Source organism: Protopterus annectens, chromosome 2.part1, assembly GCF_019279795.1.
Source record: "Protopterus annectens isolate FY-2018-M chromosome 2.part1, PAN1.0, whole genome shotgun sequence".
NCBI lineage: Eukaryota > Metazoa > Chordata > Ceratodontiformes > Protopteridae > Protopterus > Protopterus annectens.
Window position 1 is genome coordinate 1,558,075,622 of NC_056729.1, and position 17,025 is coordinate 1,558,092,646.

Below are 17,025 nucleotides of genomic sequence, written 5' to 3' on the forward strand. Positions count from 1 at the left end.
TTTTCCCTGGATGAGATACACTTCTTAAGGTGGACCATGTAAAAAGCTTTCTGTACAACAGAGGCAATATAGTGGTCAAATGTTAGTTTGCTATCAACCTGGATGTCCAAGTCCCTCACGACTGATTGCATGCTTATGACCTTGTTATCAATGTGATAATTTTTGGGGACATCACTCTCCCCACTGAGGATGATGATGCATTTTTTGGCATTCAGTTTGAAGCCATGTTTCTGGTACCAGTCATTTGTTTGGGTGAGACCCTCTTGGAGGATCCCCACATCACTAGTGCAATTGATGACAGCACCCAAGTTGCAGTCATCTGCAAACTTGTTCAGCCATAGCCCACTGGTTTTGGCCTGCACCTCAGAAAAGTATATCCCAAACAAGAGAGGCCCCAAGACTGATCCCTGGGTTACACTGCTCGTTACGGGTCTACTGCTTGAGATGGCTTCCCTAATTTTGACTAGGTGAGCCAGTTTGTTAACCATCTGTCAGCATACAGACTGAGAGTGTGTCTATTATACCAGAGTGGGGAATAGTATTGAAGGCTTTGGCCAGGTCAAGGTAGGCGGTGTGCACCGTCTTCTCCTCGTCCATGGCTTTGGTGACGGTCTCAAAGACGTCTACCAAATTTAACAGGCATGACCTCTCCTTGATGAAATCAAACTGTGTGGGATTGAGTGTCTGGAGATTGCTAATGTCCTTGTTAATGAGGTCCATGTCAATCCATTCCACGGCCTTATTCATAGGATGGTACTAGGCTATCGGTCCTAGGGCCTATACAAGCCTAGCCATAACAATTCCCTGGCTATTTCTTCCCACAGTATTTACTTCCCTGGACCCCTGTCTAGCAGGGTGACTGATGTGATCCCCAGGGTGAATTACCTATCTCCCATCCAATCATCAAGGTTCCTTTTGAATAGGGCCAAAGAGGCGCTCTGCTTGACATGTATGGGCAGTCTATTCCAGAGACTGGGGAGTCCCTGGGTCAGGAACCTATCCCTCCAGCATGTTTTGTTCATTGTGATGACAAGGTTTAGATCCCTGGAGCATGCGTATGTGAAGGATTGGGATTTCTTTAAGTGTAGCATGTCCAGCAGCTCTGGGTTTGACATGGCCTTGTATGTTAAGCACAGATCGCCTCCGAGTAGACAATATGCGACACAGTATAGGTGGAGTTTTTTTAGATGGTCAGCATAGGGCATCTACTTTAGGCCTGTGATTCTTTTAGTGAGATATTTCTGCGGCCTTTCCAGTTGTTGCAGATGTCTTGAGAGGTACATACCAAACGGGGCATTGTATTCTATAATGGGTCTAATGTGGGATGAGTACAGTGGGACAATGGCCTCCTTTTTTCTGGATGATTAGGTGTGCCACATAGAAGGGTTTCCTGACTGCTGTGGCGATGTGGTTATCGAAGGTGAGACCAATGTCCACCTGCATCCCTAAGTCTCTTATCACACTTTCGGTGTTTAGTGTATTGCCACCTATGTGGTAATTCACGGGTACATGTTTTTTCTCAAAGGGGATAACTATACACTTCTTGGCATTGAGCTTGAGCCCATGGCTCTGGCACCAAGCATCTGTTTCTGTAAGGCCCTTTTGTAGAATATCCACATCACTTGTGGATTCAATAATGGCACCCAGTTTGCAGTCATCTGTGAACTTTGTTAGCCAGAATCCCTTAGTGTTGGCCTGTACTTCAGAGAAGTACATGCCAAACAAGAACGGTCCCAGGATTGAATCCTGAGGTATTCCACTTGTCTGGAGCTGGATTTGGAGTTGGCTACTTTTACAGTGTGGGTTCTGTCAGTAAGCCAATTGGCAACCCATCGAGTGACGTAGGGATTTATCCCCAGCTTAGTAAGTTTATCTATGATTCCAGAATGGGGGATGGTGTCGAAGGCCTTGGCGAGGTCCAGAAAGGCTGTGTGGACTGCCTTACCCTCGTTCACAGCTCTGGAGACTGATTTGAAGAAGTCAATCAGGTTCAGGAGACAAGATCGGACCTTCATGAACCCAAACTGAATGGGGTCCAGTGTTTGAAGGTTGCCAATGTCTTTGTTTATAAGTTCCATGCCCTTGCATATCAGGCTCGTCAGACGGATGGGATGGTGGATCCCCCCTTGTGGAGTTGGATAACTGTAGCTGTGCGCCATTCAGTGGGCACGAAGCCTGGTATAGTACAACAAATATTAAAGAATGTGTACTCAGTGGTATATGGCATATGCACATCACATACGATCTGTGAGAAACAATATACCCACTGTAAGTGTCCTTTCCAAAGCTAAACTAGAAAATAGCTAGCCAAAAGTTCTCGACTCATCAGCAAACCGAAATATATCCTACAGTTTTTGTACAAGATAACTGATCTGTTTTCCGTCAATGTAGAAGTCAAGTTAAATGAATATGTGTTGCAATACTTTGCTAGCCCTTGTTTATCTCATTCAAAAACCTAAACCCTGTAATTTACTATTCATTTCCCATGGGATCCTAGCAGCCCACATTACTTTGTGAAGGTTCTCTCCTTTCTAAAGGGGTCTACCTTTCACAGTCCTCATTTCTGGTAGTTATCAGTCTACAGTCAGAAACAGAAGGTGGAAGAATGTCACACAAGGCAGTTTATTTATTAAGTTTTCTTTATTATGGTATCTACTTCTCTGAAGGACAGGCTAACACAGAAGGTCTTTGGCTAACAAAGTTCGCAGATGACTGCAAACTAGGAGCCATAATCAAAACTCCTAACGATGTGGACATCCTACAAAAGGGCTTCACTGAGACAGATGCCTGGTGTCAAAGCCATGGTCTCAAGCTCAATGCCAAGAAGTGCATCTTCATCCCTTTTGGTAAAAACTCTGTACCCATGAGTCTACTTAACACTTAAAGTGTGATAAGAGACCTTGGGACACAGGTGGACAGTAGTCTCTCCTTTGATAATCACATCGCCACAGTAGTCAGGAAATCCTTCTACGTGGCACACCTCATCACAAAAGGTTTCTCCTCCAGGGAAAAAGAGGTCATTGTTCCCCTCTACTCATCACTCATTAGACCCACTATAGAGTACAACGCCCCTTTTGGTATGTGCCTCACAAGACATCTACAACAACTGGAAAGGCCGCAGAAATACCTCACAAAGAGGATTACTGGCCTCAAACAGATGCCCTACGCAGACCATCTCAAAAAAATTCAGCTTTACTCTGTCACATATCGCCTACTCAGAGGCGATCTCTGCCTAATATACAAAGCTATGTCAAACCCAGAGCTGTTGTACTTAAAGAAATCCCAATCCCTCCACGCTACATACTCTAGTGACCTAAACCTTGTCACCACAATAAACAGAACATGCTGGAGGGATAGATTCCTGTCCCAGAGACTTCCCATACTCTGGAACAAACTATCTATCTATATCAAACAAAGCTCCTCATTAGCACTCTTCAAGAAAAATCTTGATGATTGGATGGGAGATAGGAAATTCACCCCGGGGATCACTTCTGTGGCTCTGCTTGACAGAGGCACAGGAAAATAATTTTCTTGGGTGGCAAAAGCCAGGGTACCGTTTGGCTAGGCTTATATAGGCCCTAAGGCCAATAGCCTAGTACCTACCTATGAACTGCAGAACATCAGGGTTATACTGCTGTGCACTGACACACACCCACAGCCTGACTATAGAGCATAAACACCCCTGGGCAGGTGTAGTGCTTTTACTAGTCTCTTATGCCTCTGAAGATATGAAGGGTACCGGGTTTCAGTAACCATGGTTTGTAGGAGGGATTCCCACAGTGTGAACCCTACACTTAAGAAGGCAATTTTTGAGAATGTTAAGCAGTGGTTGTGGAATGCTTTAAAAGCAAGGAGCACAGAGGCCTAAAATGTATTACTAGGGTATGTCAACTTGGCCATCCACCAACCTACTGTACTGTAGTAGGACTCCACCAACCCTTGCTCCAGAGACGGATGAGATATTATTACCTAATCATTCCCTTTAGCCCCAAGTCAAATCCTCTATTTCCTGAGCATCCTATTCTAATCTAGCTAATCGAACAGAAAATTAAAGGTTTATTCTTAACTGTCACACAGCTGACAAAGGAAAACGTTACAAAACCGACGTGATATATAAAATACACAGTATATTCATGTACTTACATTTTGTTTACTCATTTAGGTAGGTAGACTAGAACAATGGGACACTGTCAGCTACAACTTTATCCAATAAAATACAAGACAAAATCCCGGGATATAGAATACAGTTAGAAACTTGACAGATACAAATACAAGATGCAGTTTCAAAGAAAAGTATGAAAAGAAAAATAAGCAAATACACTAACTAAAAGATTTATAAAGAAGCGTTTCAGAAGATGGTACAATACCAAGCAATGCTGAGCCACATGGAACAATAATTATATACTGATGAATTTTACAAGTTTGTAGCCTTATGCAACCTCTATCTATATGGTTATGATTCAATGGCAAACCAATATTTAAAGGGAAGTCACAATGCGCGGGCTAGTGCAAGTTGTAGTTGCACTTTTACTTTTTGTGACATCCACAGTGTATGCATGGTTGGGTTCATAGGTAAGAACTAGACAAGCACTATACACATCATTACAAGCCTAGCCAATAAATCATATTCAAAAGTTTCCTCCAGCCACAAAAAGGCCAAAACAAGATAGACCAAGGGAGAATTTGATGCTGCCTATCCAGTTATTTACATTTACCATGAAGGTGGCAAAGGTGCTACTCTGTATGACATGAAGAGGAAGTTTGCTCCAGAGGTGGGAGTTTATTATATGCGCTGAATCTGAGGGCGGTTGTAAACAGAAAGGGAATTCACTTAGCAAGTTAAGAGCATTTATAAGTACCTGCTGTAAATAGGCAGGGTTTGAAGGTAGATTTGAAGGGGAATATATGGATTCGGTGATGATAGTTTGTGAAAGTGAGCTCCACAATGTGGATCCTATCGATGAAAAGCTCTTTTCAGAGGAGGCTAAGCAAATCTATGAGATCATTATGGTAGCTAGACCTGATGCAAAAGAGCATACTGGTGAAAGATATATTCCCCGGGGTAAATACGGGAGTTAGAGATGGGCACTACTTGAGGTTAAGTAGTTTTCAGAGTGGTTTACTATCATATCTGTGAACATCATTTAGATGAACGCAACGATTTTCGACAAATATTGCAGAATAATGCTACACCTAAAGAAATCCCAATCCCTCCAACCTACACGCTCTAGGAACCTAAACCTTGTCACCACAATAAATAGGACACATTGGAGGTATAGAGTCCTGTCCCAGAGACTTCCTATACTCTGGAACAAACTACCCATCTATGTCAAGGAAAGTCCTTCATTAGCACTCTTCAAGAAAAATCTTGATGAATGGATGGGAAATAGGAAATACACCCCAGGGATCACTTCTCTGTCTCTGCTGGACAGTGGCACAGGAAAATAACTTTCTTGGGTGGCGTAAGCTATGGTATCTTGCTGGCTAGGCTTACGTAGGCCCGTGGGCCAATAGCCTAGTACCTACCTATGAACCTATAAATCAAAACACCGAGCAACCGAAATATCGAACGAAGCATTTCAGCAATGTCGAATATCGACTTTGCTGAAATGCTAACATCGGCCCACAACTAACAATAACGTTTGCGGGGGTGCAAGCCCCCCTACACCCACCATGTTGGGGGTTGTGCCCCCCCACACCCCCCTACTTGTACATACAAACTCCGAGATCGCACTACAGTGAAGGTAAGGGTACATTTCCCAATCCCCACTATAGTGCGATTTAGACCGCAATGTTGAAGCTGACAATAGCGGCTGTTCGCTCATGTCAGCTTTGACATTGTGGTGATCGAACTCTCAGTTCGAGAAAATGATTTCCGCACATATTCGATCGTCTAAATGACAATCGAATATGTGATAGTAAATCTTTCAGAGTGGCTAAGATACAGGGGTGTTGAAATTTAATACATAGGATTCCACTGATAAGCTACACATCTTTAAGCTCTATGAGATGCAGTCTTCTTTTTTTTTTGATGCTTTTCCCCCTGTCTGACTAGTTTCATCATCAAGCCTCCTGCTAACAGACATGAGCCCAATCCCTTGTAGATGTGGAATTCCCCTAATCTGGTACAACTAGAGACTAGATACTGCAACATGGGAACTCTTTCAAATAAATGGCCAATAGGGGAGGAAATTCAATAGTCATCAGCATATCCTGACAGCTTTTTCAGCATGCCAGTAGGGAAATTCATTCTGGAGAAACCTACTGCAAGTTAGGAAGAGAAATGAACCATTCATGCAAGTGATTTAGGCAGAGAAAAAAGTTTACCTGTGGTGTTTTCCTGATCTGAGTATGAAAATAAGAAAAAAGGTCAGCGGCATAGATTATAAAGTTAGATCTGGTTAATGTGCCAGACATATTATTCATGAAAATGTTAAGACTAGTAAGCCTTACTAATAGGTTCATAGGTAGGTAATAGGCTATTGGCCCTAGGGCCTATAAAGGCCTAGCCAAAAAGGTACCCTGGCTTTTGCCACCCAAGAAAATTATTTTCCTGTGCCCCTGTCAAGCAGAACCACAAAGGTGATCCCCAGGGTGAATTTCTTATTACCCATCCAATCATCAAGATTTTTCTTGAAGAGTGCTAATGAGGAGCTCTGTTTGACACAGATGGGTAGCTTGTTCCAGAGTATAGGAAGTCTCTGGGACAGGAATCTATCCCTCCAGCATGTCCTATTTATTGTGGTGACAAGGTTTAAGTCCCTAGAGTGTTTAGCTTGGAGGGATTGGGATTTCTTTAAGTGGAGCATGTCCAACAGCTCTGGGTTTGACATAGCTTTGTATGCTGGGCAGAGATCAACTCTGAGTAGGTGATATGCAACGGAGTAAAGCTGGAGTTCTTTAAGTCGGTCTGCGTAAGGCATCTGTTTGAGGCCAGTAATCCTCTTTGTGAGGTATTTTTGCGGCCTTTCCAGTTGTAGATGTCTGGTGAGGTACATATCAAAAGGAGAGTTGTACTCTATAATGGGTCTAATGAATGATGAGTAGAGGGGAACAATGACCTCTTTTTTTCTGGATGAGAAACCTCTTGTGATGAGGTATGCCACATAAAAGGATTTCCTGACTACTGTGGCGATGTGATTATCAAAGGAGAGACAACCGTCCACCTGTGTCCCAAGGTCTCATCACACTTTCTGTGTTAAGTAGACTACCGCCTATGTGGTAGTTCATGGGTACAGAGTTTTTACCAAAGGGGATGACAATGCACTTTTTGGCACTGAGCTTGAGACCATGGCTTTGACACCAGGCATCTGTCTCAGTGAGGCCCTTTTGTAGGATGTCCACATCTTTTGGAGTTTTGATTATGGCTCCCAGTTTACAGTCATCTGTGAATTTAGTTAGCCGAAGACCTTCTGTGTTAGCCTGTACTTCAGAGAAGTAGATACCAAACAGGAGAGAACCCAGGACTGATCCCTGTGGTACTCCACTTGTCACTGGTCTGAAGTCTGATTTGGAGTCTGCTACTTTCACAGTGTGGGTTCTGTCAGTAAGCCAGTTGGCAACCCATCTTGTGACATAGGGATTTATACCTAGTTTAGTGAGTTTACCTATAATTCTAGAGTAGGGGATGGTGTTGAACGCCTTGGCGAGATCTAGATAGGCTGTGTGAACCACTTTACCCTCATCTATGGCTTTGGTGACTACTTCAAAGAAGTCTATCTGGATTTGGAGACATGATCTGCCTTTTACAAACCCGAACTGTGTGGGGTCCAGAGTTTGGAGATCTCAAATGTCTTTGTTTATGAGTTCCACAATGATATACTCCATGGCCTTGCAGACCAGGCTCGTCAGGCTAATGGGGCAGTAGTTCCCAGGGTCAATTGCTCCACCAAAAAAGGCATGAGGGTTGGGGGAGGGGGGGCATGAACACCTACAACCTGAATTAATGGAGTGCATTTTCAGATATAGTTGGAAATATATTAGCAGTGTGTCAGAAGGAATGCAGCTGGTGAAGGAATTTATTCATTTTAATTGAGAAATAGAGTAGAATGATTTTGCAAGGTTGACAAACATACTGCACTGAGGTTGTTGTTGTGGTTTATGTTTTAGTATATATCATTAGTGAAGGACAAACACTATGGTCTTTACAGAATCTAAGATGGTTGGAGCGAAGTAGATTGTTTTGATCTATGCAGCTAGTTAGTGGACTAGAGGCAACTTTCTCTAATAGTCTGAAGACGGGTGGGGACAGAGAGGATTGTTATAGCCAGTAATGGTAAGGGGCTATATGCTTTGATATAGAGGGTATAGATACAATGGGTTCCTATCACGTCATCAAACTTTTACAAGTTCAAACCACATATGGTCAAGACCATATGTTCGAATTTGTAAAAGTTTGAGCATGTGAATGAAAATCTCCATAGGCGGGGGTTTCCATTCACTTCAATGTGGTGCGATCTTGGGAGTTAGTATATTTAAGTAGCGGGGGTGGGGGGATTGCCCCCTTGCTTACAACAGTCTATTTTGTTGTCCGTTGTGTTTTTTTTTTTTTTTTTTTTTTAAGGTAGTCGAAGTTATGTAACTTCGAACATAATGGTTCGACCATTAGGTGTTTGAAGTTAGGTAATGTCGACTATGTGATATAGACCCAGATACAATGCTCTAAAAAAGGTATGGTGATAAAAGTATAACATGCATGGATTAACTTACTGACATATTAGTAAACAATGACTGCTCGGCTGGGCTGTCCTATGAATAAGCAAACTAGTAGGTACTGCACGAATGGGTAAACAAATACTTCAGCAACAAAGGAAATCAGCTATTGTACTCAAATGAAAGGAGATTTTAAGTAAGCCAGACCAAAAAAAAGTCATTCTTGATGGATGGGTTGGACTTGCTTTTTTTTTATGATCAGGTAGCTCTTCATCAGAGGATGCTCTAGACATATGACCTAAACACATCACTATCAGAGAGGAGCTCCCTAGCATTTCCAGGGAAAGCATTCATATGATCCCTCTGCTCTACTGAGAGAGAAGATCCAGGTACAGGTGGCAAAGTGAGATCCCATGAGAAGGCAAACTTCTGTGCAAAGGCAATTTTTATTTTGTATTGTAGTAATCTCTGACTTGTATACAATTACTTTGAAGAAATCACTTGGGGAATAGGCTCTCCCAAAATGATCAAGATAATATCCGCTTGGTATAAACATGACATTTGCTGCTCTCAAGAAGGTTTTCTGAAGAAGCAACAGAGTTTCAGGGTGTTCTTGGGTCTGTTCTACATCCTGTGCAGGAACTGATGGGTCAGTGATAAGATGAGCCAGGATCAAATGGTGTAAGGACAAAAATAGCCTAGGAAACTATTTCCCGGAAGGTCAGTGACTAAACAACATCTGGCTCCCCTGATGAAACTTTTACATCTTATGGTAAAATGAGTCACTTTCAGAAGATTAAAAAGATGAAGGGATGACTCATTTTGATACCAGGAATGACAGGCCTTCTTCAGTTTTCCTTAACAATGATTCTCCAAATTGGAACTAACACAGAACAATACATACATCCATGGAAGTAAATGAAGAACAGGAGATGGTACACAAGGAATTAAGCCACCAGTGAAAGCATGAATAAAGTATTAGTTTATTCACAAGACGGCCTTCGCCTTTGACAATGCCATCTCACTGATGCCTTCAAAGATCCTGAAGACTTCCATAGGATGTTTTGAAGTCAGACAGCACATGAAAACCTCAAAAAGATAATGAGGCACTATTCTGACCACAATGACACTTGCAGAATAAGTCCTCTTCCATTGTAAAAGCCAAAGTATGTAATGAAATTCTATGGAAAAAATCACCAGTTTAATGAAAATCATTAAGAAAACAATCTGTCATTATCTGACACAGTAATCAAAAACTTTGAAACATTCATGCTTTAAACCAGTAGATTAAATAAAGAGCATATACACATAAAACATTAAACATTAGCTGTGCTCAGTTGAAAATGGCAATCAGTTGAGAAAACACAGGTCCACCATTCCTTTTTATTGGCATTCTTCCTGAGTAGCCAGTGAGGGCAGCTTCTAGACAAGAAATGGAACTGAGTCCAGTACAAAAAAGTGCTGGAAAGAGGAAGGTTCTAAAGTACATGCTAATCTAATGAGCTACAGGTCAATAAGTTTTATATCTATTGTATTCTGTCTAGTAAATAAACCAATAATAACAAACTACTCCAAACAAACAGGAAGACCATCTAAGAGGAAGATAGAAACCCGCACTGTACCTAGAAATGAAAGTTTAATATTTACCACTAAAAATGCTATGAATCCTCTGATGGAAAAGCAAGCCTGAATTATGATTTCAGTTATAGACAAAAAATAAAAAGTATAGATAATTTTATGTAACTTCATATTTTTCTTCCGTGAACACTACAGATCTTTTAGTGGTACATGCCCATTCCTCCAGCTTCTAGTCTGCAATGGGAATATAATTACCATAAGATTAGTTACCAGCCACCATGTGTGTCTGGATTACCTAATTCTCCTCCCCACTAATGGGCATATATGTGTAAGACTGCACAATAACCCTGCCGATGTTCACTATGTGGCACCATGGTTCACCTTTCCCTTCATACTAAGTCCAAATGGCTCTTCAGCCTCCAGTAAGATTCTTTCTGGCCAGGAGACTTCCTAGACACTCTCCACAGACAATTAGTGCTTGTTCCTTGTGTGTTCACTCAAATATTTCTGTCGAGTCCTCTAGCACCCTTACACACAAACACACACACACACACACACACACACACACACGTATATGTAAATTAAATATATATAAGCTGACTTGGGATCTGCACCAGTGGGCTTTTATGCCCTATGATTGACCTCACACTTCACAAAAAAAAAAAAAAAAAAAATCCCTGTTTAAGGAATGTTATAAAAAACGCAAACTTAAACAACTAATAAATATTACACAAATAACTATAAAACAGCTCAACCTTCAGAATCACAAAAACTAGACACAAAAATGAAACATACAGAAAGCAATACGTTTATAGGTTCATAGGTAGGTACTAGGCTATTGGCCCTAGGGCCTATATAAGCCTAGCCAAACGGTACCCTGGCTTTTGCCACTCAAGAAAATTATTTTCCTGTGCCCATGTCAAGCAGAGCCACAGAAGTGATCCCCGGGTTGAACTTCCTATCTCCCATCCAATCATCAAGATTTTTCTTGAAGAGTGCTAATGAGGAGGTTTGTTTGATATAGATAGGTAGTTTGTTCCAGAGTAGGGGAAGTCTCTGAGACAGGAATCTATCCCTCCAGCATGTTCTGTTTATTGTGGTGACAAGGTTTAGGTCCCTAGAGCGTGTAGCTCGGAGAGATTGGGATTTCTTTACGTGGAGCATGTCCAACAGCTCTGAGTTTGACATAGCTTTTATGTTAGGCAGAGATCGCCTCTGAGTAGGCAATATGTGACAGAGTAAAGCTGGAGTTTTTTGAGACGGTCTGTGTACAGCATCTGTTTGAGGCCGGTAATCCTCTTTGTGAGGTATTTCTGTGGCCTTTCCAGTTGTTGTAGATGTCTTGTGAGGTACATACCAAAAGGGATGGTGTACTCTAAAATGGGTCTAATGAGTGATGAGTAAATGGGAACAATGACCTCTTTTATCCTGGATGAGAAACCTTTTGTGATGAGGTGTGCCACGTAGAAGAATTTCCTGACTACTGTGGCGATGTGATTATCAAAGGAGAGACTACTTTCCACCTGTGTCCTAAGATCTCTTATCACACTTTCGGTGTTAACTAGACTACCACCTATGTGGTAGTTCATGGGTACAGAGTTTTTACCAAAAGGGATGACAATGCACTTTTTGGCATTGAGCTTGAGGCCATGGCTTTGACACTAGGCATCTGTCTCAGTGAGGCCCTTGTGTAGGATATCCACATAGTTAGGAAATTTGATTATGGCTCCTAGTTTGCAGTCATCTGCGAACTTTGTTAGCCAAAGACCTTCTGTGTTAGCCTGTACTTCAGAGAAGTAGATACCAAACAGGAGAGGACCTAGGACTGAACCCTGTGGTACTCCACTTGTCACTGGTCGGAAGTTGGATTTAGAGTCTGCTACTTTCACAGTGTGGGTTCGGTCAGTGAGCCAGCTAATAACCCATCTTATGACGTAGGGATTTATACCTAGTTTAGTGAGTTTGTCTATAATTCCAGAGTGGGGGATGCTGTTGAAAGCCTTGGCGAGATCTAGATAGGCTGTGTGTCCTTACCCTCATCTACAGCTTTGGTGACCGCTTCAAAGAAGTCTATCAGGTTTAGGAGACATGATCTGACTTTTACAAACCCAAACTGGGTAGGGTCCAGAGTTTGGAGATTACCAATGTCATTGTTTATAAGTTCCATGATGATGCGCTCCATAGCCTTGCAGACCAGGCTCATCAGGCTAATGGGGCGGTAGTTCCCGGGGTCCTTGGCGGCTCCCCCTTTGTGGAGTGGGATAACTGTTGCTGTGCGTCATTCAGTGGGCACAAAGCCTGAGGTGAGGCTATGATTGAACATGGTACTTAGGTGGGGTGCCAGTTCATTCTGTAGTTCATGTAGAATGCAGCCTGAGATGTTGTCAGGTCCCATGGATGCTGTGTTTTTGGCTTTGGAGTGTGTGTTTTTTACCTGTACAGCCATGATTACAGGTACTCTGCATTCTTCCAGTATATAGATGGGCCCTTTACAGGATGACAGAGGGGTAAAGGTAGCACTGAACCTAGCTGCCAGGATGTTGGCAATATCAGTTGGTTCTGTATATTTAGTGCCATTGTGTTGTAACGCAGAGCAGATCTGAGTGTTGTCATTGAGATTCTTGACATAGCTATAGAATGCTTTGTGGATGTCTTTAGAATCAGTGGCAATTTTGTTTTCGTAACTAGCTTTGGAGGATTTTATGAGAGATCTCAGCTTCTAAATTAGGCTGACCACGGAGTTCCTCCAATCATGGGATTTTACTCTTTTTTGCAACAGTGTCTTTCTTCTGTTGTAGAGTTTGTTTATAGCAGGGGACCACCAGATTGGCTTCCTTTCTTTGGAGGATAGCATCTTGGTTCTGTTAGGGATTGCACGATCCATGCACTCATATAAGTGCTTATAAAGTGCAATTGTATAGGATTCAGCAGTCGTATCTCTACTGTCCATCAGCATGGGTGTCATGAAGTTTGCCACGTCTGTCTTAAGAAGCGTGAAGTTGGCTTTGGAGAAATCTTTTACAGTGGTTTCCCTAATGGGGGTGGGGGTGGGGCTGGGATGCGGATGTCTAGGGTGATTTGCTTATGGTCGGATCTGACCAACGAGGAATTGACCTCTGGTGTGGAACACCGGTTGCCCATGTTGGTAATGACCAGGTCTAGGATATTGCTGCCCCTGGTGGGGGTGCGGATAAGTTGATCCAAGGCACTGGAATTTATGAATTCCAGAAAACGTTGAGCACAAGAGTTGGTACATGAGTAGCTTTCCCAGTTAATGGTGGGATAGTTGAAATCACCCATTATTAGGGTGTTAGGTTGTACCCTAATATTTTCCAGGGTATCAAGAAATGAGGAGTGGGAATCCTGGGGCATGGTGGGGGATCTGTAGCAAGCTACAATTTGCATTGCGGTCTTGCCCAGAGTTAGTTGCACTTGGATAATCTCAGATGCATTATGCTTAGCAACTAGCCTGGAGGTGTGGATATCCTTAATGAATATGGACACACCTCTGCCTTTAGTGCTTCGGTCCAAGTTAGGTGGCCGAAAGGTGTGGTATGAATTATAGCCTGGTAATGCAGGGGTGCTCTCTGGAGCCTTGAACCAGGACTCTGTCACTACACAGATGTCAATGTTCTCCATTTTAAGGAGTGCCTCGAGTGAGTGCATTTTGAGGTTTAGACTTCTAGCATTGAGTAGCATTACCCTCAGATTTTGCTTGCTTGTACCTGTTACGGTGGTGAATTTGTCATTTGAATCTTGCCTAAAAAAGGCACTATAGGGGTGGCAAGAGCCTTAGCCAGTATCCAGAATCCCAAGGGTGACAGGTGCAGGCCATCTCTAGCAAAGCATCGTGGTTTGTCGATCATGTCATCCATCCCAGGCAGACACATACTGGATCCCCTTAGAATGACACCAAAAGCTTAGCCAATTGTTGAAGTCAATCATTTTGTCCTTGTACTGTGTTATCATTCTGGGTGATGGCAGGATGCTACTCAGGGCTAGGGTCATACCTGCCTGGACTACAAGATCAGAAAGCTCCTCCATGTCTCTTTTCATGTAGTCCAGGGAGGTACGTCTCAGATCATTAAAACCAACATGGACAATGACAGAGTCATATTTGTACTTGCTGTGGAGTGACCTGAGTGCATGCGTTATGTGGCGGAGCCTGGCACCTGACAGGCAGCTAACAGTGATTTTCTCCTTGTTTAGCCTGGGGAGTGGAACATCAGTGTGCCTGACTATAGAGTCACCTATGACTAGAGTGTTAGGTACGTTGTTATGCCTTATGGACTGTGGTTGAGTGGCACACTGAGTTTGTGGGCTATGTGTCATTTGGATTGTGTTGGGGGGTGGAGGTTGCTTGGTTTCTGCTTTGGAGGTCCCTGTTGCTTGGGTAGATTTTTTTGAGAGCCTCCACAAATGTAGGTGTGTGTTTTGTGTTTCTATGTGTGTGTTTTGGTGGTGTAGGTTTTGAGGGACTATGTGATGAGTGTGGTGTGGTGCAAGTGTTTACCTTCTCCTCTTGACTGTCTAGTCCAGTCTTGGGTGAAGAGAGCTTTGCTTCCAGTTTGGTTATATAAGTGTATCTCTCACAGGTTGTAGTGTTGGATGGCAGGAGGAGAGGGTTGTCTGTGTACATGAGGCAATTGCTGCATTGCCCCAAGATGCCCAGATTCATCAGGTAGACAGGAGAAAACACTGGGAGCTGACCCTTAGACATGCCTGGATAGGTGCTTATTTTTTAAGTACTAAAAACTGTTTTCCTCTAGACAAGTGAGTAAAGTTGAGTGCTGTAGTAATTTGTAGCTTATTTAGTGCTTACAATGAGTTCTGAACAAGTGCTGCGCTCAAAGAAACAGATTTGAGTGCTGAAACTAGAAAACTGGCTAGTTCTAAGAAACAAAATTAAGCTAGAAGGCTTCCCTCCAACACAGAAAGGCTTGGGGGCTCAGAAGCTTACAAACAGTCCTGAATACAGCAAATCTGTATCTGGACTAGCCAACTTATAGGAAAGGCAGGAAACAAGCTTAGAAAAAAAAATAATATATATATATATATATTTTTTTTTTTTTTGTAAAGTGGAAAGGGGAAAGGAGGAGCAGAAGCTAACTGGGTTGACCTTCTCAAATGTTCTCCTGGAATAGGTAGAATGAGGTAATGACACTAGATTGAGAGGAGAGTCCCAGATCAAATTTATAGTAGGGGTGGGCAACTGCAAAGCCACCAAGTATAAAAACAGCACACCAAGAGGGAGGGTGGGGAAACAAAAATCAGAACAAACAAACTCAACCAGATGCTTAACAACTGTAGAAAATTCTACTTAATACCTCACACACAGTGAGTAAAATAAAAGTGCTATAAATAACTCAGAAATAAGCAAAAAAAAGGATACTTAATGTTATATATTTCAGATCTGTTAGCTAAGAGCCCTTCCTCCGACTTCCTCCAATTAGCTCAGTGTGAAATGGCAGAAGCAGTCACAAGTTAACTTCTAAGTAACAAAGTTGAAACCTGAAACAACTTTAAAAAAAGCTTGAAAGAACCAATGAGGTGCTTATTCCAAGACGTAGTCCAGGCAACCCCAGTCAGCCAATGACCACAAACAATTCACTCTCACTGAAATGATATACTGGCCTTTGCTAAACTCTGATGACCTGGGACGTGCTCAGACACACAGCCTCTAATAACAAACAACTAGGCCCAAAACACAAGCCTGAGTATGGACAATGCTACACTACCAACACTACTTAGGTAGAAAAAACTGCAGAAATGTTTAAACAGGTAAAGGATCAAGGAGACTCTAGAGAATGCTTTTAAATGCAAACAAGTTATATGATACACTCCTAGCAAGAAATCAGAACAAACAAACCCAACCAGATGCTTAACAATTGTAGAAAATTCTACTTAATACCTCACACACAGTGAGTAAAATAAAAGTGCTATAAATAACTCAGAAATAAGCAAAAAAACAGGATACTTAATGTTATATATCTCAGATTTGTTAGCTCAGAGCCCTTCCTCCGATTAGCTCAGTGTGAAATGGCAGAAACAGTCACAAGTTAACTTCTAATGTGCTGTTAAACAGTTATCCAGTCACATCAGCAGAATAGAAAAGGAACATGATAACTTAAATGTGTACCTTGCATGTTCTTCAGGAAGTTTTCGTTGTCGTTGCATATGAAACATGAGATCCCCACCATTTACATATTCTATTACAAGGAATAACCTGAAAAACAAATAAAACAACACTTTCAGTGTCTTGACAATTAGAAAGCAATAGGCCACTATAACCATATTGCCATATATTTTCTAAAACTTTTCTGGCAGTTCTAATAAACATTGTGTGTTAATATATATTTTTTTACTAGTTTGAACAATTCTTTTGGCCATGTTTTGCCTAATCTACTTGCAGAAACTATTCAATGATGTGTTTAATGAGCTACTGCCCTTTAATTTTCTTTCTTTTACGTGTATGAAACTCAAAATGCATTTATTTCAACTATTTAATGTGAATAGCTCCACTTACTAACCAATAAAATGTACTGATCTTGTGCTTTACTCTCCCCCTTACCAATTTATTCTCATATAACCCCTTTTTTTCTTCTGGTTCCTTCAGTTGTAATACATTTCCAAGAAGAGTCTTGCATTAAGTATCTGATGTACTTGTTGGTCTTAATTTTTACATCTTTAACGCAAACATTTTCACTACCTTCAGTCTCTATTGACCTTCTTAATAGGCCTTTATCACTGTCACAAGTATTACCTGAACACACGCTTTATCCAGATTCTGTGACA

The 17,025-nt window shown here is 41.9% G+C and overlaps 1 protein-coding gene across 2 annotated transcripts in view; it reads right to left on the minus strand.

Annotated features, from left to right (window-relative positions):
- PRKCZ (protein kinase C zeta) overlaps positions 1–17,025 on the minus strand; it is a 4,411,399-nt gene that overhangs the window by 970,348 nt on the left and 3,424,026 nt on the right. For both annotated transcript variants that reach the window (XM_044063009.1, XM_044063010.1), the window contains one exon: positions 16,370–16,456. In XM_044063009.1, coding sequence (XP_043918944.1) covers positions 16,370–16,456 — 87 coding nt within the window. The remainder of the gene's footprint in view (positions 1–16,369; positions 16,457–17,025) is intronic.